We start from the raw sequence: 21,408 nt of genomic DNA, 5'->3' as shown, positions 1-21,408 counted from the left end.
GGCGCGGAAGACCCGCTGGGTGCTGGGAAAAGTCATGTGGGGGGCGGGGGAGGTGGGAAGAAGGCTGACGCAGCTGCCCCCTGCGCGTGGCTCCACTCAAATATTTACCCCCCTCGACGCCGCTGATGGCTCATTGTGTGCCTTGACACGTCTCCGCGGGTCCCCGGCCAGCGCCGAGCGCGCTCCTGCCCGCAGTGGGGGCCCAATCCACATCTGCCCCTTGCGCCCCGCGGGTAGAGTTAGGAATTACTTTTTCTGCCTCCTCACCACCCACCGTCTCTCCTCAATCCCCCTTTCTGCACCCTCAGCGCATAGTAGGAGCGCTGAGGGATGAAGGCCGTACACCGGGGTCTGCAGACCGCTGAAGGAAAGCAGGCCTGCATTTGGTGGGGAGACGGGTACACTCCCAGGCGACGCCCGAAGTGCTTAATGCAGTCCTGACGATTTGCATTTGAACAGTCCGCGGACAGTCCGCGGCGCATTGAACGCCGGGCTCAGGAGGCAGGCGATGGGGCGAGCGGCTGTCCAGGCGGGTCCGCACCAGCTGGTGTGGATTTGAGGGGCCTGCGGTGGGCTCGGGGCGAGGGATGCGTTTGGAAAGAGGCTGAAGGTGTGTGCTTGGGTCCCCGCGAGGGCGTGTTTTCGGAGGGAAGCTGTTTGTGTTGGTGAGGAGTGTTTGTGTTTGAAGAAGGCGAGTGTGTGTGTGTGTGTGTGTGTGTGTGTGTATTTGTGTTTGCGAAGTGTGGGGGCGGCCGGGAAAGGTGGCCGGGCTGTCACTCAGCGATCAGGTTGACAGGCGCTCCCTCATCAGGGCCAGGGAGCTCTGATTGCAGATTCGAGGAAACAAAATAGCAATTGTAATTACGGGGCTTTGATAAGATAAAGAAAGGAGCGAGCTGGCTGGGAGGCGAGCAAGGGAGTAAGGGAGGGAGGGAGCGACCTGCTGGGGCCGGGAAGGAATATTTGCATCTGTCACTCATGGAGTGTGCCCAGGCAGTACCTGGGGCCTGATTAGGGTGTGTCTGTCTCTGCCCCCTCTAGAGACACAGCCTTCTGGGGAGATGAGAAGAATCCCCCCAAATTTACGAGGATCAAGTTCAGGGGAACTTCTCCAAATGTAAAGGAATTCTGGTCCTGTAGAGGCAGGCCCTACAGGGTAGGGGTTAAGGTGTAGGACTAAAAACCTCTGACCTCCACACTTTAGGGCCCCAGAAGCCCATCTTCTCTGGGGGAGAGAGAGGAAGGTTGGTTAAGACCACTGAGGTTCAGACCAGGGCCTTCAGAACCTTCTGGGGACTCCAGAACCCAGGTTGGACCCTGGTCTGAGCCAGGAGCTCTGGCTTTCACCCCCACTCCAGGGAAGGGCCCATGCCCAGAGTGACTCTGGTTGTGACTCCAGGGCTATGCACAACACACTAAGGATGGGCTGGATGCCTGAGTCCTGCTCCCTGTTCTCATCAGGCTATTTTCAGAAGGCTGGGTCCTGGGTGGGGAGAAGGCCCTTCCCATCCTCTACTCTCCACTCATTCATTTATTGATGTGTGCAAATAAACTTTTTCAAGGGCCTACTATGCACAGGCATGAGGTTAAGATGGTAAGTATCCTGCCTGCTTGAAGCACTGCAGCTGGGGAGGTAGACGCTCAACAGGTGCCCCTCAGGCCTCTAACACGGAGGGGTGCAATAAAGGAAATAGGCTGGACTGGGCTGTGGGCACTGGAGCCCACCTCACCTGTCTCCCCACCCCACCCAATGGGGCCATCTCCCAGCGGGGCTGAGAGAAGAGTGCAAGCCCAGCCTTGAGCAAATACAGGTGCTCAATAAATGCTTGTGCTTATGATTATTATCTGTTGGGGGAAGAGGGTAAAAGCAAGTTTCCCTGGGGAAGCTGCACATGGGCTGAGGTCTAAATGCTCAGCCAGTTTCCCCATTACTCGTTCACGGAACACTAACCGTAGAACAACCCTACCCAGATCTGTGCCACGAGCTGCAAGTTGCGAGGTAGTAAGACATAGTCCTTGCCTAGAGGTCTGTCTGGGCAAGAGCCAGCTGAGTGAACAGGCTCGTGGAGGAGGGTAACAGGTGGGCTCGGGAAGTCCACTTCTCTGAGGAGAGATGAGATCTTGGGACAAAGCCCTCTGACTCCACTTTGCCATTTGTACATTGCTCAGTGTTAGCATTATGGCTGGGAGTGGGGGAAAGTAGGGCACAGAGAAAGAGGAGGTAGGCAGAACTTGGCTGTGCTGTTGGAAAAGGGCCTGCCTACTGCCTCTGGCCTAATGGCTTTCAGAGACCACCCAACCCCTCCAGCCCAACCCCCAAGGACATGAAGGGGCCAGTGGGGCAGGGGAGGTGTGGTCAAAGGCGGCAGCTGGGCTGGGCATCAGCGGCTCCACCTGCTCCTCCGAAGTACCTATCCCAGGGCAACTCTGCCCACCCAAGCTGTTCCCAAAGAAGCACTAAGGCTCAGGGTTCCCAGAAACTCCCACCCCTCTGCCTGGGGGTGGGGGTGGAGGGAGAAGCAATAAGGGTCTGGGAAAAACTTAGACAAGTCCATACCTCCTCCTCTGGCACTTCCCCCACCCCACTTGACACAAAGCACCAGTTCCTGTCTAGTACACAGTAGGTGTGTAAATACCTCAAGTGCACAAATAATGGGACTCTGAGAGAGAAAAGCTGGGGGCCTGGATGAAGCCTCTTCCCCAGGAAAAGCAGCTGAGAGTAGTAATTTTTGCCCCATCTGCCTGCTGCTTTGGGGGTTGGCAGGGACTGGGGGTCCTTGCCAGGGATTTCTGGGCTCTCCCACATAGGTGGCTCGTAGATCCTCCTAGGCCAGCATGTGTGTGTTCACATGGGGTGGGGGGACAGGGGCGGGAGGTGATGGTGATAATGGGCGCGGGAGGAGGAGAAGGAGACATTTCTCTCTCTCAGGGCTTCTTGGAGACTGAGCGAGACAGGAGAGACCGGCAAGGCGGGGTACTCAGCCAGAGGATGGGGGCTTGATGCCATGTCGCGCACACACGCACTGCCGGAGAGCCGCGTTCACAGCCCCTGAGTCCAGTGTCAGCCGCCACTTCCCAGGAGCAGGCCCAGCAGGAGCGCACAGTAGGTGGCTGAGACCCGCCGCATAGCCTGAGGCGTGAGTGGACGGGGCCCCACGGAGGAGCCCTGACACCTTCCAACACAGCCGCACCGGCCGTCCAGGAAGCCCTTGCGGAGGGTCTCGGTACCCCATGGAGCGGGCGCTCGAGGCACCCCCTCCCCATCCCCCGAGTCCAGACCTCAAGAGCGCGCGAGGGGACAGGCCCGGGGTGGGGGGAGGCGCCCACCCCTGTGGCCCACGCCCCTCCGGCGGGTCCCCAGACCCCTCCCCTGGCCGAGACCCCCAATCCCAGACCCGCCGGCCGCCCCGCCCCGGCCGCCCCGCCCCCGCCCCGGGCTGCGTCTCGGCCCCAGCTCCCAGCCGGGGCTGCGGGCTCCCGCCGCCCGCCCCGCGCTCCCCCCTTGCGCCCGGTGCGGCGCCCCCCGCCCCCACCCCTCCCCCCCTCCCCTTCCCACCTACCCACCCACCCTGCCGGCCCGTTACCCTCTGCCTGCTCCGGCTCCTGAGTAGCCAGCGGCCACCGGCTCCGGTAGCGGCGCAGAGCGACTCGGCGCGGTCAGCTCGACCTTCCACGGGACCCGCGGAGCCGCGTCGGCATCCCCGCTGGGCTCCCGCCCTCGAGCAGTCCTCACTCGCCGCCGCTCTCGGCTCGTGTGCCGCGGGCCGGCGTGATCCCGCCGGGGCTCCCCGCGCTCCCCGGGCCGCGCGCCATGGGCAGCCCCCGCTCGGCGCTGAGCTGCCTGTGAGTACCGCCGCCCCGTCCCCGCCGGCCACGCGCCGCGCCCCTCGCTCACCCTACGCCCCTCTCTCTCCCGCCCGCTTTTGTCTCCCACAGGCTGTTGCACTTGCTGGTTCTCTGCCTCCAAGCCCAGGTAAGGCGCACTGCGGGGAGGCGGGGGCCGGGGGCCGGGGGCCGGGGGCCGGCGGGGTATGCCGGCTGGCCAGGTCGGGCAGGGTCACCAGGACCGACGCTGCAGCCAGCGCGGCAGGGCTGGAAGGAACCTTAGAAATCCAACCCTGAACTATCCCGAGTCGGGAGTTAAGGAACAGAGAGGTAGCGCCCAGCACAAGGTCACACAGCCAGTGAGTGGCGAGGCTGGAACCCAAGGTCTCAGAGTCCAGCACTGTCTCCCACGAATTCTGGCCAGGCTGGGTGGATGGGGAACTCGTGGGCAGCCACACCTCGCGGCCGAGGAAGGGGGCAGGCTGGGGCCAGGGGGCGTTCGTTGTCAGAAGTCCGGGTGGCTGGCGCAAGGACCCTCTCCGCGGCTCTCGGGGAGGCTTGTGGCAGGTCTGGCGGAAAGATCAGGTGCCTAGGCCCTCTGCGCTCTCAACATTTGCTTCGTAAATTTGTCTTTATAAATGTCAGGGGTCAGGCAGCGCTGCCTCCCTACTTAAAAGCGCCCTGCTCTTCTAGGAAGGCCCGGGCGGGGGGCCTGCGCTGGGCAGGGAGCTGGCTTCCCTGTTCCGAGCTGGCCGCGAGTCCCAGGGTGTTTCCCAACAGGTGGGTCCAGATCCTTCCCCATCCCGGGGCTCATCCGTGTTAGGCTGGGTCTGCCCGGCTTTCCTGGGTGGGGGTGGTGACCTGAGCTGGCATGTTGGGGGGACCCCAGCCGCTGCCGGCTGCCTGGGGCAGTGGAGGGGGGGTTTACAGGGCAATGGGGGCCACTCGGGCCCCTGGGCAGAGTAGCATTATAATGGCGTGTTGTGTATTTTTCAATTTCCTAAAGGTAACTGTTCAGTCCTCACCTAATTTTACACAGCATGTGAGGGAGCAGAGCCTGGTGACGGATCAGCTCAGCCGCCGCCTTATCCGGACCTACCAGCTCTACAGCCGCACCAGTGGGAAGCACGTGCAGGTCCTGGCCAACAAGCGCATCAACGCCATGGCAGAAGACGGGGACCCCTTCGGTAAGGCGAGCTGCACTGTGGCAAGCTAAAGGTAGCTTGTGGAACGTGCCCCCTTCCCCTAACTGGCCTCTTGTGACTGGACCCAGCAGCCCCAACTGTGTGGACCAGGGGCCTGCAGGCTCCCCAGCTCAGAAGGCAAGGGGTTAAGGCAAAAAAGCGTTTTGGGGGTCAGCAAGGGGAAGGGACCTTGGGGAGTACTTGGCCCACAGGTGCCCCTTCCCTGCCCAGCAGATGAATGAATCCAGGAATTTCCCTTTACACCTCCCCCTTTCATACACCCCTCCCCAGCTGCAGGTGGAGGCAGAGGGTTCACGGGGAGGGGGGCCAGGTTTAAGGGAAGCTCTTGAAAGAGGATATGTCGCCAGGGCCCACAAAAGGAGAGTGGGAAAGAGAAGGGAGAGAAGTCCCCCCAACTCTCCCAGCTTGAGGGGGGGTACTGTGAACCTTTAAATGTTGTGATCAGAAGGGTCAATTACACATGGGGACTAGGCTCGGGAAGGGGCCCTCCCTGCGCCACTTACCCAGGAACCCAGGTGGTGGGTCAGAGCCCAGCGCTCGCTCCTGGGGGTGGTGAGTACAGGGAGCTACTGCCGGGTGGAGGCTGAGGACTGATTGATTTCTAAAACATTCAATATTCCTGCCTTGAAACAAGGCCAATTTCCAGAGTCCTGATGTACCCAGAGAAAAGCAAGCCCTCTGGGCGGCTGGTGTTGTTTTTAGAGAGCGATTATTGTGAGTTTAAAAACCTTTAAATAATGACCAAGTTAAACAGGCATGAAAGGAGAGGGGAAGACTCTATTAAAATGTAATAAAAAGGTGAGGCATTTTAAGAGCTAAGAAGAAAAATGAAGAATGATATAAAACAGCAAAAGAGCGAGCCTTTTTTCAGATGTGGAGTTTGAAAAGAGTTGCAAGTCTGTAAATGTTAAAAAAGAGGTTCAAGATTGTTCTCTATGAATCTCTGGAGAGACCCCCGCGTCTGGCAGAGCGATTAAAACTCTTCTTACTTTCACCTTTTTTAACATTTCCTGAATACTTTCTCCTCTTCTCGAGCCAGTTTGGGGGATCGAGTATGTCTCGCTGCATTTTTTCTGCGTCGACGTAGCTGACTTCCCTTCAAAGCTGGAGAAGGAGACATAATTTTCCTGGGATAAATCTGTCACTGGGTGGAAGAATAGGTTTGAAAATGTTAAGCTTTCCAAAAGCCCGGTCGGGAAAGCCGCTGTAAACTGCGGCCCCAGCTCCCCAGAAACATCCAGGAAGGAGAGTGGGGGCTCTTGACGGTGGGGGTGGGGGTGGCCTGCACGGTGGCCCAGCTTCCCCGCTGGGCTGGCAGGGCCAGCCTTTCGGGGCCCTTTGTCCCTCCAAAGTGGCTGCTAGCTGCCCTTCTCAGCTTCCAAGGAGAGGGACCGATTGCCTGCCTGGCTCCTTCTAGGTTTACTCCATCAGAGCAAATGGTCCAGCATCCTTGGGTTTGGGGAGGGAAGAAAAGGCTAAGCTGGCCGTGGAACAGCTCTTCAGACAGCAGGGGCCTGATGCTCACTTCCTCCTTAGACTATAGGCGGCTTCCCAGGCTCCTTGGTCCCTGCTTGCCCGGCTGGAGTAGAAGCTGGAGGGCCCAAAAGCAGAGACTTAGGGTGTGCAGTCAGGACAGGAAGAGTCTGGAAAAGAACAGCAGAGAGGTCCTAGCTGCTTTCTTATGGGCCCCAGGAAGTGACAGAGGGACCTAATCCATCCCTATCTGCCCCGTTTGTTCAGAATCCTGAGTGGGATCCTCTCTTGCCCTTTGCCTGTAAGTGTCCTTCCTGGCCTTTAAAAGCAACCCCTCGTTGCTCTGGAAGGCAGACCAGGAGAGGGATGAGCAGACTAGCTGGGTCCAAAAGGAGGTGGGTGGGAGGAGAGGTGACAGCTGCATTTCCCCTGGCTGACTTGGAGCCAGACTGAGGACTTGGCCGCTGGGTTCCAGCTCTGTGCTTATGTGAAGGGGGTGGGTGGTCACAGGCTGGGCATTGAGGGCTGTCTTGTTGACCTTGGTGCCCATCTCCCCCGTAGTTTCAGACATAGGGGAGGTGCCACCTTGTCAGTATAAGCTGGGAGGCAGCTCTGGGAGTCTCAGAACCACTTTCTCAAGGAGGGCAGAGGCTGGGCTCTGCAGTAGGGAGGGCAGGAGACCCATCCCCTTCTGCCCCAAAGGGCTAAGTCAGCCCTCACTCCCTTCTTGGGGACAGCCTCAAAGGGAGGAGTTACACAGAGAGTGGACAGGAATTGGCTTCTGTGGCAAGTTGGCTGTGTGAGGGGATGGAGGGGGGGAGAAGGCACAGAATTCAGTTCCATGTTTCTTCTCCAGACTGAGGCAAGCATGCCTGACTTTCTCCCTCCACACCCACAGAAAGGGTTGGGTCACTGGGGTGAGAAGCCCAGTTGCGATAGAGGTTGAGTGGAAAGACCATTGTGTTGTTGATTTCTGGATACTGGGGCTGGGGACTTCAGTGATTGGGAAGCATGGGGAAGAGGCAGGACCCTCCCTGCTAATGTCTGAGTTCTGGCTAGGGGCTGTGTTAGGGAGAGGTGTTCCACCCTATCACCGTCTCAGCAGAGCAGCAGTGGGGAAGGGGGTGGGTGGGTGGCCAAGGCTGTGAGTTAGAACCCGAGGTACCAGAAACAGGAGAGAATGCTTTGACATTTAGCCTCAGGTCTGGAGGTCACCACTGGGCCCAGATGTATATAATGATCTGAGGCATGTGCATAAAATATTTTAAGTAGGAAGGATCCTCAGAGATCTTTTGATTAGTAGAACTCTAGTCATGAAGCTTTGACATAAAAGTCATTACTGTCTGGTTTTAAAAGAGGTTCTTTTTTTTTAAAGAATGTTGTCATACTTTTTTATTTATTTTTTAAAAAAATATCTTTGTTGATTTCAGAGAGTGGAAGGGAGAGGGAGAGAAAGAGAAACATCAATGATGAGAGCGTCATTGATCAGCTGCCTCCTACACGCCCCCAACAGGGATGGAGGCCACAACCCAGGCATGTGCCCCGACAGCGAATCCAACCGCGATCTCCTGGATCCTAGGTTGACACTCAACCGCTAGCCACACCCAGCTGGGCAAAAGAGGCTCTTTTTAATTTGATGGCCCCAAGACCCCTTTGCAGAACCCATTTGGTACACCATGATCTTGTCCATTGCCCTCTGTAAACTTAGGTGAGGGGCCTGAGGCCCAGAAAGAGGACTTGACTTTACTTAGGAGGCTGAAGCCCACCTCTTGGGTACCTGGGCCTTGGAGCAGTTGTTGCTAGGATGTGACAAGTCTGTGAGCCAGCTGGGGTGAGGATATGGAACAATGGGGGTCAGGGAGCTTCCAATAACCTCCCTCCTCTGTCCGGGACAGCAAAGCTCATTGTGGAAACAGATACCTTTGGGAGTCGGGTTCGAGTTCGAGGAGCTGAAACGGGCCTCTACATCTGCATGAACAAGAAGGGGAAGCTGATTGCCAAGGTGAAACCCCAGAAGGAAGGGGTCCAGGGAGGGGGTGCTGGGGCCTGGGGCGCAGGCTGGGCTGGCTGAGCTCCTCCAAGATATCAGCAAGGTGGGCAGAGAGACACAGGGCCGCCTTGGGATTACCTAATGCTTGGGAGGGAGAGGTGAGGGAGAAGGAACCTGCGTGAGAGGTGAAAGGCTATAAAGGCAAAGGAGGAAGAAGGGAGGCTAGGGAAGGGGCTGGGGGGAGGTTAGTAAATTCCATATATCTTTTTAACAAATCGCCAAATTGCTTTGCTATTATGTCCAATTACATGGTACCAGCATTTGGAATGTTCAGTAAGCCGCAGGCCCAGCCCCTCGGCCGAGCTCTGAAATGGCCCCATTAGTCACGGCTCCTCTCCAGCCTCGAGCTCCCCGCTTGCTGGGCTTCTGGGGCTTGGGGCTCAGTGCCTCCTTGCAGGCCTCCCCTCCCCCCACAGGGTGGCTGCCCAGGGGCCTTGGAGCTGGAGTCCTGAGGGGCTGAGGGGGGCAGGTGGGGAAACGGGTGCTAGCAGCTCAGGCCAGACTGGTGGGCAGCAGGCCAGGGCAGGCAGGGCCTGGGCCCCCTCTCTGCCTCTCCGTGTTGGGGCCCAGCCCTTTCGGTAGATAGCCATGTGTCACTGCTGCCCAGGAGGACAGGAAGTTGCCGGGTGGGCTGCGGGTTGTGAGGGATTAGAGAGCGGGTGCCCAGGCAGGGGGTGGGGCTGCAGCTCCTGCCCACCCTGCCATCTGCTGGGGTGCCCACCTGCTGTCTGGGGCCGCCTGCCCTCTGCCTCTGATGGGGGGGCTCGGGAGAGAGCCCAGTGACGCTGTGTCTGGCCCCCTACCTGCAGAGCAACGGCAAAGGCAAGGATTGCGTCTTCACGGAGATCGTGCTGGAGAACAACTACACGGCCCTGCAGAACGCCAAGTACGAGGGCTGGTACATGGCCTTCACCCGCAAGGGCAGGCCCCGCAAGGGCTCCAAGACGCGGCAGCACCAGCGCGAGGTCCACTTCATGAAGCGGCTGCCCCGCGGCCACCACACCACCGAGCAGAGCCTGCGCTTCGAGTTTCTCAACTACCCGCCCTTCACGCGCAGCCTGCGCGGCAGCCAGAGGACTTGGGCCCCCGAGCCCCGATAGGCGCCCGCCCGGCCCCCCAGCTCCCAGCGCAGAGATTTCCATCTCGGGGAGCACAAACAGAGAAACTCAAGCAAGATGAGGTCTGCGCTACTGAAGGCTGGGGAGGAGCTGGGGGAGCCCCGGGTTCTAGTTGTTGATAATTGTTTGCTGTTGGTTTTTTGTTTTTGTTTTTTTTTTTAAACAAAAGAGAGGCTCTATTTTTGTATTCCACTTGGCTGTGGTGTCTTCTTAACTCTCAGGAAGGCCGGTTAGTGGCCAAGACTGGGGTTGGGGGGGGTCTCCCCGGGGTTGGGGGCTTTTTCTAATCCAGCAGAGGTGCTCTGAGCCCCCAGTACCTGCAGGGCAAGCTGGCCAGACGGCCAGGAACTCCACTGCACCCTCAGGTGGGGGCAGGGAGGAAAGGGTAGGAACTTAGGTCAGGTGTTTTAAGGGTGGATGTCAGTGGAGGGAGGTTGTGTATTAGTTGCTATTAAATGACTAAAAAGTTTATTTAACTTGCATATTAAAAATGTGTGTTGGAGGATGAGTCCTGCTGGGGTCGACACCCCTCCCCCTGCCCTGCCCCGCCCCAGCTGGTGGGGGAGCTGGGAGATGCAGCAAATCAGGCCCCAGCTCTCACTACAGCGTCCCTTTAGCCTAAGGACCCATGTCTGTCTCCTGTTCCTGTCATTGTCACTGGAGGGTTTTCCTGGGAGGTCAGGAGCAGGGAAAGGCGCAAGAAGAGGCTTGTAGTTGGTCCTGGGAGACATGGACTTCCTAGCTTTTAACAGGAGTTATTGCTAACACTTCCCCAGGCCACCTCTGGGCCAGAAATGATGACTCTACTAGGACCAGAGCTGCAATCATGGACTCAATGAGTCTAAAATAAGTGCCTCTCTGTGTGTGCCTAGGTTTGTGAGGGAGGCAGCAGAGCTGAAACTCATTCTTTCTGAGTATCAGGCTCCAGAAAATGAAAGAAAAGAGCAGCTGCCAGGGTCCAAGGTGGGGGGTAGGTCAGAGGGGGGACCTCCAAGGCTGGTGTTGACAATTGTGACGCAGAACAAGTGTTAGCCTTGGGAGATCTGGTTAGAGAGCTGTGAGCAGAAGGTGTTGAGCTCAGGTGCTGCAAAAAAGCCCAGGGGGACTGTGGTTTAAGGAGAGGCTGCCACCCTTGGAGAGATGGGGCCTGGAGGGAGAGGAATTGTGCATGGGATGGGAAGGGAAGCTCTCAGGCTAAGAGCAGAACTCAGGCTGGAAAAGCAGGTCATGGTGTGGGTAAGAGGACTGGTCCATGGGGGATGGAGGGGTGTGTGTTTGGATGTGGACCTGGCGACACTGGCATCATACCACACCATAGTATGGTTTGATGAAGAGCCCTAACCCAGAAGCAGCAGGTCCCCTGAGGGCAGAGCTGTTCCAGTCTTTATAACTGAGGCCTCTTACACTGGCTGCTTCGGCTGCCTTCTTTGCGGGTACCCAGTTCCTGGACCAATCCAGAAACTTCTTCCCACTGGGCTTCTGTTCTTTGGCACCTCCTTTGGGAGGGGAGCACCCCAAGGCTTTCTAACCACATGGTCCTCCCTGAGTTGCAGCTGCAAGTCCCAGGCTCAGACCATCCAGGTGGATCAGGAATTTCAGGGCTCAGTGGGAAGCCTTGGAGTAGAGAGATTGGGGATACCCTGGGGTTTGTCCACATTACTGCTTCCAGCTTGCTATGAGGGTGAGGGGCTCTGGATAGAGTAGGTTTCTCCTGGTTCATAGACACTGGGGATTTGGGGAGGGGGGCTCTAGACATCTCTCTTCTAGCTCCCCCAGCTCTTAGTGCCTCCTTCTCTGCTCCATCCCCTCCCCTCCCCCTTTAATTAATTCTGGGTGAGCAGCCTGGCTTTATTGTGCAAGGAGCTGGGGTCTCACTGTGGGAAAAGTCACACCTTCTGAGCAGCTTCTGATGCCATGCAAATGAAGAGACCGTCCAGGAAATGCTTTCATCTGCAGGGCCGCCTGTCCAGCCCCTAGCCCAGTAATTACCCACATTTCATTTGTTTGAGAGCAATTCCTGGGGGAAGCCACAAGATAGGAGGGAGTCTGGGGTGGGGTGGAATGTCAGGCTCTCCCTGCCTGTGATCCTGGCCACAAAGTGGGGCCAGGCTGAGCTGAGGCTGGTCGCTGGCTAGGCCAAAGCTACCCCTGAAGCCCCCAGGCTTGTGATGCCTGAGTACTCCAGAGTGGTGGGGTGGAACTGTGCCATGGTTGTGATGAGGGAGAAGAGGCGGGCTGTCCATAGAGCTGGACCTGCCTATAGGGAGGAGGGAGATGACAAGCAGGTGGGGGAGAGTAGAGGTGGACAGGAAGATGGGTATCCGGTCCATGAGGCTGCCTGAGGCATTGGGAAGGACTCCGAGCCGAGGTGCCACGGGGCAGAGCCCAAAGCAGTGGGCTAGGCTGGGCTAGAGCACCCACCACCTTGTTTATCTTTGAGTTGCTGCCTTCACAGAACCCTCGCTAATGGGGTTTTACAGCCCACTCAAGCTGCAACTGGCCAAGAATCAATCATTACCGGCACTTAGTGGTTTGATAGTTAACAGCCTGAACTGAAGCCAAACTGGTTGTTAACTGTGATAACAACTGATTTCAAGGGGTTATTGCCGGCCCAATATGCTCAGCCCATTTATTTCGGGGAAAACAAGCAGGGAGCTGTTGCAAGGCCCAGAGAAAGGAGGAGGGCTGGGCTTTCCTCAGCCAAAAGGCCTACCACCCTGTCTTGGAGTGAGTGCTGGCTGTGAGGGCCTGCGGGGCTGGCTGCATGAAGGCTTGATCTCCCAGAACTCCATTGATGACCAGTGCGCGGGCCCTGATGATCCACGGAGAAGGCCCTCTCCAGTCCTCCCTTCTCAGGCCTTACCCGTCCTGATTTCCCACCTTCCCTTCTTTTCCTTTTCTTATAGCAGCACTTCCCATGAGGCCCTCACAGGGACAGATTCCCCAGGAGAAGGAGCCCAGGCCTAGGGGCCAGGTCTCTTTTTGTTCCCACTCAGCAGGTGGGGCTGGACCCCTCACTCATCCCTGCCCTCCACCCTGGGCTCCAAGTCCAAGCTGGAACCTTGTCTCTCATTTCAAAGCCAGTGAAGACTCCACCCAAACCTTGACTAGAAATTTCTAGGAAGGAGCAAGAGTTCTCTCTTCTTACTCTACAGGGTCCTGTACATCCCCGCCTTCTACCCTCAGGCAAATGGCAGCAGGTGGGCTATGGCTAAGCATCATTCTGGAATGCTGCAGCAGCAAAGGATCAGGAGTTCTCCACTGTCTACAGATAGACAACTAGAGGCCTAGAAGTCTCATAGCTAGTGCCAAAGCTATTCCTAGAAATCAGGTCTTAATTCCAAGATGTGGGCTGCCACTTGAGGACTGTAGGTGTTTTCCTAATTCCATTCATTCATTCACTATTTACTGAGTGCCTATCATGTGCCAGGTTCTGGTCTGGGTAGGGGGAAGCAGGGAATAAGAGGCGAAAGCCCTGTCATTATGAAGCTCATTGTCTAATAGTGGGGCGGGGCTATGCGGAGCAAACAGTGCAGTGTAGCAGATACTGACAGGCACTGCAGAGAAAGATGCAGAGAAGGGAACGAGGGTGACAGGTGGAGTAGGGTAGCCGCAACTTTATTTTATTATTTTTAAAATATGTCTTTATTTTTTTAAATATATCTTTATTGACTTCAGAGAGAGAGAGGGAGAGAGAGAGATAGAAGCATCAATGATGAGAGGGTCATTGATCAGCTGCCTCTTGCACGCCCCACACTGGGGATTGAGCCTGCAACCCGGGCATGTGCCCTGACCAGGAATCGAACCGTGATCTCCTGGATCCTAGGTCGATGCTTAACCGCTGAGCCACGCCTGGCAAGAGCCCCCTAATTGCTCTCCCTGGTTCCTCTCTTATTCCCCTATAATCCTTTCTGTATTCAGTTAGCACAATTTAAAAAACACAAATCTGATTGTGTTACCACCATATCTAGAGGGGTTGAGGGGTTGAGGGGCTGTGACTGTGTTTTCTAGATTTGAATTAAAATTCCTTCCCATGGCCTGTGTGGTCCTGTCTGCCCTAACCTTACCGCTCAGCCACTCTCCCACTCATCTGCTGCTCTCTGGCCACATTGCCTTCCAGCTAAAAAAGCCAGGCTCTATCTGCCTCAGAGCCTTTGTATTTGTTCTCTCTGCTTGGAATGCTCTTCTTCTAGATAGCTGGATGGCCGACTGCTCCTTATGTAGATTTCTGCTGTCACTCCTGCTTTACTTGGTTTATTGGATATACTATATATAATATTATATATGTTAGTAATGTGAATCACATGATTGCACAGACCATTACAGAAAAGTCTGTCAGTGTTTCCTTCTTTTTGCCCCTGGGATAGTGGTTCCACCACTATCTTATTTATTTAATGAAAAACTTAAAAAAATTCCCTCTCCCCTCTGTAACAACTAGCTTGTTCTCTATATCTATGGATCTGTTTCTGTTTTGTTTTATTTATGCATTTACTTTGTTTTTATAGGTTCTGAAGTAAGTGAAATCATATGGTATTTGTCTTTCTCTGTCTGACTTATTTCACTTAGCATCATAATACCCTATAGTTACATCCATGTTGTCGCAAATGTTTATTATACTTACCACTATCTAATATTACCCTGTTATTTATTTATACACTTGCTTTTGATCTCTGTATCTCTCCCAAGAGAGTGGGGACTCTGACTTGCTCATTGATGATTATCCAGTGCCTAGAACAGTGCCTGGCATGTCATAGGTGTGCAGTAAACATTGGTTGAAGCAATCAACTAATAAATGTGAGTAGACTCGGAGGTCGTTGAGTGGAGGAGGTGGTTTGGAAGTTCTCTGTATCTAGGACTTGGGTCAGGCTTTAGGACATGCTGGAAGGTCAGGGAGACTTGAGGATAGTCCTGGGATGGATGACCTTCTGAGCCCATCCAGACATGCATGATTTTACTAAAGGAAGGTCCAAGGCTGTCTGGCCAGGCTCACCCCATTTCCCCATGCTGCAATAATGTTTCCAAAACCTGGAAAAACTAGTATCTAAGTAGGGCCTGTTGGGATGGACGCCTCAGAACCTCCCAAAATTCTGCTTTCTTCCCTGCCACTGGGTTTCCATAGCGACCAGGGGACTTCAAAGGAGAGACTGAAGGGGAATTAAGAGCCAAAGAGAGCAGAGGAAAGAGGAGGAGTAAGTGGTAGCAAGACAGATGGGGAGCTGGCGGGAACTCCAGGGGGATCCCCAAGTCCCACATTACTGTGGAAGGTTGTGCCAACAAGGTCCCTTTGGTTGCCCCCTTCCCCATCTGGATGTCTTGCTGACCCTCAAGAATGAACTGTCCATCTGGGCAGGCCCCAGAGCTGACCCTCATGCACGTCCCCCACCTACTGGCTGGCAGATGCTGAGAAGGGCTCAGGCTCAGGCCTCCAGTCCACTTCCCCCCACCCAGCCCCTCTCAGCAACAGCGAAACAAGTTGGGGCCACTGGATTGGTCAAGTCTTTCCCCTTCCTCTCTGTGGCTGTGGGTGGTGTACTGGCAGGATGGGGGAGGGCACAGAGGGGAGGGCAGTCAGGGTATTATCCTATGTCAGACGAGGTCCCTAGCTTTGGCACTTGGGGATAAGGCCCCTAATCATGAAGGATCAGATGGGCGGTAGCTTGGAGCCTGCTGGAGGTGCTCAGAACAAGGGCCCAGGACTGGACACTGCTTTGAGAGGGCAAGTCCAAATCTGGACAAGTTCTCTGTGTGGTTTGTAGCCTCCCTTGAGCCCAGAGGACCAAAAGGTGCCTGAGAGTGGCAGAATGGCAAGCCCTCGAGAAGCCAGGGCCCTGGGCCCTGAGATCTAAGCCAAATGCCCAGAGACCAGCCAGTGACTTTCAAGGGTGGGAGTGGCCAGGGCCAACACCAAATTTTAGTTGTCCCTCTGTCTGCCCACAGGCTCACAGCTCCCAAAACCCAGGCTTACAACCTCTACTTTCTTGGACTGCTTCCAGCTGCCAACATGTAATCGTTTCAGTTGCTCAAACATCACCAACTCTTGCTAAATCTTTCTTCATAGAGAAATCCCCCTGTCCCACCACAACCTGCCCCTGGCCATTTAACGTCCTCCCACCTCGTCTCCCTGCGCAGTGTCTCTGTGGGCGGTTTTGTTCCCCCTCCCCTTCCCCAGCTCCCTCAGCCAGCAGTAATGAAGAACACACTCATAAAACATTCATCGTGGGTAATACGCCATGTAGGGTCTGCCAGATCCCTGTTCCGATAGGAGAGGCTGGGTCAGTAGGATATTGGGTCCTAGGCTCCTGAGGGTTTGCGCTGACTTCTCTACTTGGGCTCAAGTTCCAGGCATTTCCATTAAGCCAGGCCTGACCCTCCCTGGTGGGGTGGAGGGTGGGGGCACCTGTTCAGAGGAGAAGAGGGGGCTCCTGAGAAGAGGTGCTAGCAGCCCAGGGAGGGAGAGGTGGTTTCTAGGGGTGCTCCTAGGTGAGACATGACTGGTAGCTGGGGCTCTGAGTAAAAGTGGCAAGACATGGTGAAGCCATAACCAAAGGCTAAAGCCCAAGGTTGATGCTGAGAGTGAGGGGGGTCAGAGCCTAAGCATTGGTGTCTGGAACTGTGATTTTTGTCCTGGGAACCTTGGTAAGATGGGAGTGTGCACAGTGTGTGAGGGAGGGAAGGGGCTGGTGTTGGGGGCAGGCCCTCGTCCAGGAGTCTGTCCCAGGAAGCAGGCCTCCATGTGGGAACACTTTCATCAGCCAGTAGTGTGGGTGGAGAGAGGGAAGGGAAAGGAAATCTTATTCCTGTCCCCAACACCCCTGGAATTTGCACTGACATTGAAATGGCACCTCCAAGCCTAAGCAAAGCGAGAGAAGGAATTCAGAGAAATGGCTACAGGGAACAGCCAGATGTCAGCTATGGCTCGGCAAGATGGTTCTCAGAAAGAACTAGGCATGAATCCTGGCTCCCTAACTCTGTCAATTGTGAGCCATTTCATCTCTCTAGGTCTCAGTTTCCTCACCTGCAAAATGGGGCACATACTTCACCTTGGAGAGCTGTCATGAGGGTTAGAGTTTCCAGGAGTATGAAGTGACAGTGTCTAATACGTGGTGGCTACTGTGAGGAGGGGCTCTGGAGGCAGGCCGAGCCAGTTGAGCTAAGTCCCTGCAAGCCCAGGTTTGCATAGTGATGTCATTCAAGTGGCACCATGAGGAGCCAAGAGAAAGGCAGAGTCTCCAGGGAGCTGTTTTCTCAGAAAACAGCGCTGGCAGCCCCAGGGCCCTACGTAGTTCGGAAGCTGGGTGAGGTAAAGGGCATGGTCCTTCATGCACATAGAGCCTGACTTCATCCCAGCAGGTTTGCAGGCCTAAAGCTTGAGGCCCCGCAGGCTTGGGAGCACTGAGAGGCAGATACAATGGCGTTCTGCACTGGGATGGTCATCCTGTTCACTCCAGAGGCCAGCGCTCAGGTCCTTACCACCCTGTGCCTCAGACCTGGCCTGGCCTCCCCTCTCCCAACCCCCAAAGCAGCCCACACAGGCTGGGGAGAGAGTCAAGTCTGAGTTGGAAAGAAAGGAAGGAGAAGAGCAGAGACAGGACAGAGTCAACATTCAAGGCCACTTATCTTTCCTCCCAGCCAATGCCAACTTTTCCCTTTCCCTGGGGCCTTGCACTAACATGTGAGAAATTTTGGGGCACTTCCTCTATGCCAGGCATTAAATTAGTTTGGGAAGCAATGGTGTGCAAGCCAGATAGACCTCTGGCCCCCAAAGCTTCCCATCTAGCATGGATGGCCCCAGTTAGCCAGTCAGTTCCAATGGGGTGTGGGAAAGGCTGGGACAGGGGAGGAGCAGGGGTTGTGTGAGGAGCAGGGCTCGAGGGGAGGAGGGCAGGAGTGCTCAGAGCTAAGGCCATGCTGGCTCTGAGGCAGCCTGGTGGGAGAAAGGACCCTGGGCTGGTTCTAACGGAGACCAGCCCAACTCATCTCAGTCCCAACTTCATTCCGTGCACGCTGAGTACTGAATTCTGGGGATAAGGGGGAGACAAGGCAAGGTCCCTGGCTTCGGGTGCCTCATGTATTGGGTTCACACGCTAGTAAACCTATAGTTGTCATAGCACATGGTGTGAGCAAAGAGCGGGTAGCACTAGGTATAGGTACTCCACTGGACCGAATCATAAAAGGAATCGCAGACGGACAGGAGGTGAAATGAGCAGCTGCGGAATCCTCAGGGAAATTCATCTTACCTGACCCTTAACTTCCTTATCTAGAAGGTGGAAGGTTTGAACTAGATTATTTGTTTTCAAAATATGTTTTGACAACAGAACCTTATTTCAGGAGGAAAACCTGTATAGAAGCCTATTTCATAAAATAGATGTAAACAATGTTTGCTTGGTGGGCTCAGGGATTCGGTGCCTTTAGTTTCTTCCTTCGGGTCTGACACGAAGGGGCAGGTGGTGAAGGAGGTGGAGGGTCTGAGCCCTTCAGGGTTCACTGAGGCATCCAGGGGAAGATGGTGGCAAGGGACCTCCAGAGAGGAAGGGCTGGGTGGGCTCCAGGACCCCATCCAGGGCCACCCCCTTGGCCCTGTTGGGAAGGTGCCTCCAGGACGAGCAGCTGAGCCCGCTCCCCGCTCAGAGCACCTGGACAAGTGGGGCTGTTCCCACAGCTTCTTAGAGAGGCTCCTGTCTCTTCCTGCACTGACCACTCATACCCAGGGATTATCTTAACCAGAAACTTCCATTCGGAACAAAGCTCCCAGGAATGAAACCCGAGCTGCTCCCCCGCTGACTGGGAAGTGGCTGGGAAAGGGAGGGAAAACTTCCAAAGCACTGGGAGCCTCAGGGAGGCCATGAAACCCGAAGACAAACGACCAGCCAGTGGACTGGTGCTGTGGAGCTGCCACTGCCGTCTGCAGAACCAAAGGTCCGGGCCGAGCGGAGTGGGAAAATGGGGGGAAGTGCACCCCCCAGGCTTTTCAAGGGGAGAGTAATTGGTGCACCTGTGGCTCGGGCCAATATCCCCTGTGAGGCCCTCAGGGCTGGCCTGCAGTCACTCAAGCTGCCCCCTCCCATCCCCTATTCTCCCCACCCCCTCCCAGCTGCTTCCCCTCACTGCAGTGGGCTGCTGGGGCGGCCAGCAAACCCGAGGGAGGGGAGAAAGCGTAAGAACCACAGGTACCATTTCTGGAGCACCCATCGCGCCCGGTGCTGCATATGTCAGCCCTAATCCTCACGACAGCCCTGCAAGGGCAGTGTTCCTAGTCCCGTTTTACCGACGGGGACATTAAGGCTAAGCAGTTTGCCCCAAGTGTTAGAGCTAGTTACTGGTCCACGTAGGACCTGAACCCAGGGCTTTTGGACTCGGAAGTACTAAAGTGTCTTCGGCCACTGCACGCTCTGCAGTCTTAAAATCCCGTCTTAGAGCCCAAAGATCTTAGTGAATTTCCAAATTAACTCTTTCTCCCCCTTCAGGCCATGGTGTGAGACAAAGGAAATTCTCTAAGTGGTCATTTCTCTGGCTTGGATCTCTGTGACCTTGTGAAAGTGATTTCACTTCTCCAGGGCTCAGTCTCCTCATCTGTAAAACAGGATTTATAATAGTACCCACTTACAGGTGGAGGGCGAAAAAGACAACCCATGTAAAGTATTTAGAACAGTGCCGGGCACAGAGGAAGCACGCAATAAATGCTATTATTGTTAGAAGAGTTCCTTTTCCCCTTCGCCCAGGCAGCCCAGAGCCCTGAGGATGAAACCCTCAGCAGGCCGAGGGGATTTTCCTAAACTCAACCCCCTCCCTCCCTGCCTCTAAGGATTCAGGTGTAGGTTAGAAGGCACCTCCGAGGACTAAGGAGGTGCTCTGGGAGCCAGCAGGGAACCTTCTGCTTCCATCTCAGAACAGCTCCAGGCCCTCCAGTGGCTGAGCCACCCCATCTTCCACCTAAGGGAGGCGCTTAGCTGAGCGACTCATTTGCCTCCTGCGTTGCTCTGAAGACTGACTTTGAGTCCCAGTCCAGCAGAATGCTCTCTTTCGGGGGGTCCTTGGAACTGAGCCGGCCTGGGAAAGGCACAGTGGTGAGGTGGTTGGTCTGGGTCCCAGGGACAGGGCTGTTGTTTAGGCTCGGGGCTCCCTGTAGTGCTGCTGAGGGGCGGGCAGCTCCGGGCTCCGGGAAGGGGTAGTTTTGCTGTGCTGAAGGCCAGAAGCTTAGCCAGAGGCTGCGCTCTGCGGACTCACCTTTTACCTGCGTCTCCCGAGCTCAGGCTTCCCAGCCAATTGTCCTCTAGGACCAACATCAAGGACTGGCTCCGCCCCACAGGTAGAGAGAGATCCTTCTGGCTCCTGCTCCCTTTTCAGCATGTGGGCATCTTAAGGCCTGGCTTCTGGCTGCCGTTAGTGACTGGTGCTTGGGCTTAGAAACTAAGGACACCATATTCAAGGATAAACCTGAAGCCAGCGTTTGTGATGTCTGTGCTTGAGTCTGTGAAGTCAGTAGGTGGCAACTGAAAATGAGTAGCAGGCTATGCAGAAGGGCACCTCCCAGCTTGGGGGCTGGCTCCTTGTGGAATGTGGGGCTTAAATGCGATTCTTCCCCCTGCCATGCACCAAGCCCAGGGAAAGCAATGATTTTGTTCCTATCCTGGGAAGTTTACAGTCTAGTAAGAGAAACTACATATACAAATGATGGTAGGATAGCAAATAGGCAATTACAAATGGGTGCGCTTTTCAATTTCATTCCAACTGTTCAGTGCAGATGAATTGGACAGTATCATTACCTATTAAAGATAAGAAAATTAAGGCATATGTGCAATGTCAATATTGATACTGAGTCCACACTCCTAAACGTTTTAAGCTAAGTGCTTAGGTACCAAGACTACTGTGTGCGTGGTTGTGTGTGTGTGGTATGATCACATAAATATTCTTTAGTGAGCACCTTATGCTTCAGGCACTATGTTTACATACATTATTTCAGTTGTTCCCTCTATTGGTCTTCTAATGACTCAATGTGTTAGGTATCAATATTCTGTATTTACAGAGGAAGAAATTAGAGGTCAGCAGGGTTAAATAATGTCTCCAAACCACACAACTGGCAAGTGGCTGAGCCAGGAGTTGAAGCCAGTTCTGTTGACTCCAGCCTTTCTACTCTGCAAAGCACAGTAATGACTAACATTGCAGAGCAGAATGTAATGGAAAAGGTGACCTAAGGCAGGTACCAGCAGATGCTAGGGCATTCAGGAGAGGGAAGCTCTTCCCTGGCTGAAGGGAGAAGGCACTGAGGAATAGAGACTGACTTGCCCAAGGCCATACAGCTGATTGATCTGGAGTCAGAGGTAGAATTCAGGTGTCTACAACCCAAGGTCAATACCAGTTTTGAATACTACTGACAATAAAACGTTGAGAGGAATTCACTTCAGCTCTGTCTTGCTAAAGAAAAAATTCTGAAGTATTTGAAAGTCTCTTAGAACCTGTGTGAAAGTTGAATGAACTAGAAGTGGAGAGAAAACCGACTTCTCTCTCTCGGGAGCTAAGCAGCAGCAGGACTTTCTCCACTTTTCTGGTGGACCAAGACCCCCTTCCCTGTCCCCAAAGGTTGGGGTTCATTCTGCAATCTCTCCACTACAAAGTAGTAAGAACAAACATTTCTAAACAAAGCCAAATATTTCTTTCAAATCACCTGCATGCTCAAAAATCTCCATTGTTTCCCCTTGCCCACAGGATAAAATTCAAATTCCTCAGCTGGGCATAGGAG

The 21,408-nt window shown here is 54.9% G+C and overlaps 1 protein-coding gene across 3 annotated transcripts; it reads left to right on the top strand.

Annotated features, from left to right (window-relative positions):
• Nucleotides 1–3,592: 3,592 nt before the first annotated feature.
• On the top strand, nt 3,593–9,863 carry FGF8 (fibroblast growth factor 8). 3 transcript variants are annotated; one of them, XM_087824169.1, is made up of 6 exons: nt 3,593–3,843; nt 3,937–3,973; nt 4,519–4,605; nt 4,832–5,012; nt 8,399–8,505; nt 9,363–9,863. In XM_087824169.1, exons 1-6 carry the CDS (start codon nt 3,812–3,814, stop codon nt 9,651–9,653), a joined length of 735 nt encoding a protein of 244 aa, XP_087680295.1. In that variant the 5' UTR covers nt 3,593–3,811; the 3' UTR covers nt 9,654–9,863. The 3 variants fall into 3 exon arrangements, with proteins under 3 accessions (XP_087680295.1, XP_087680294.1, XP_087680293.1); XM_087824168.1 differs by lacking the exon at nt 4,519–4,605 and having other exon boundaries at nt 4,865–5,012; XM_087824167.1 differs by lacking the exon at nt 4,519–4,605.
• Nucleotides 9,864–21,408: the final 11,545 nt, after the last annotated feature.

The sequence above is a fragment of the Miniopterus natalensis genome, chromosome 14, assembly GCF_054644295.1.
Source record: "Miniopterus natalensis isolate mMinNat1 chromosome 14, mMinNat1.hap1, whole genome shotgun sequence".
Classification (NCBI taxonomy): domain Eukaryota; kingdom Metazoa; phylum Chordata; class Mammalia; order Chiroptera; family Miniopteridae; genus Miniopterus; species Miniopterus natalensis.
This window is presented reverse-complemented; position numbering and strand designations above follow the sequence as displayed.

What these genes read in the sequence shown, in the direction of transcription:
- FGF8 (XM_087824169.1), top strand. Translation starts at nt 3,812, where the DNA reads ATGGGCAGCCCCCGCTCGGCGCTGAGCTGCCT. An exon ending in CCCAGGGTGTTTCCCAACAG is followed by an intron (nt 4,606 to 4,831) that starts GTGGGTCCAGAT and finishes AATTTCCTAAAG; the next exon opens with GTAACTGTTCAGTCCTCACC. An exon ending in AGAAGACGGGGACCCCTTCG is followed by an intron (nt 5,013 to 8,398) that starts GTAAGGCGAGCT and finishes TGTCCGGGACAG; the next exon opens with CAAAGCTCATTGTGGAAACA.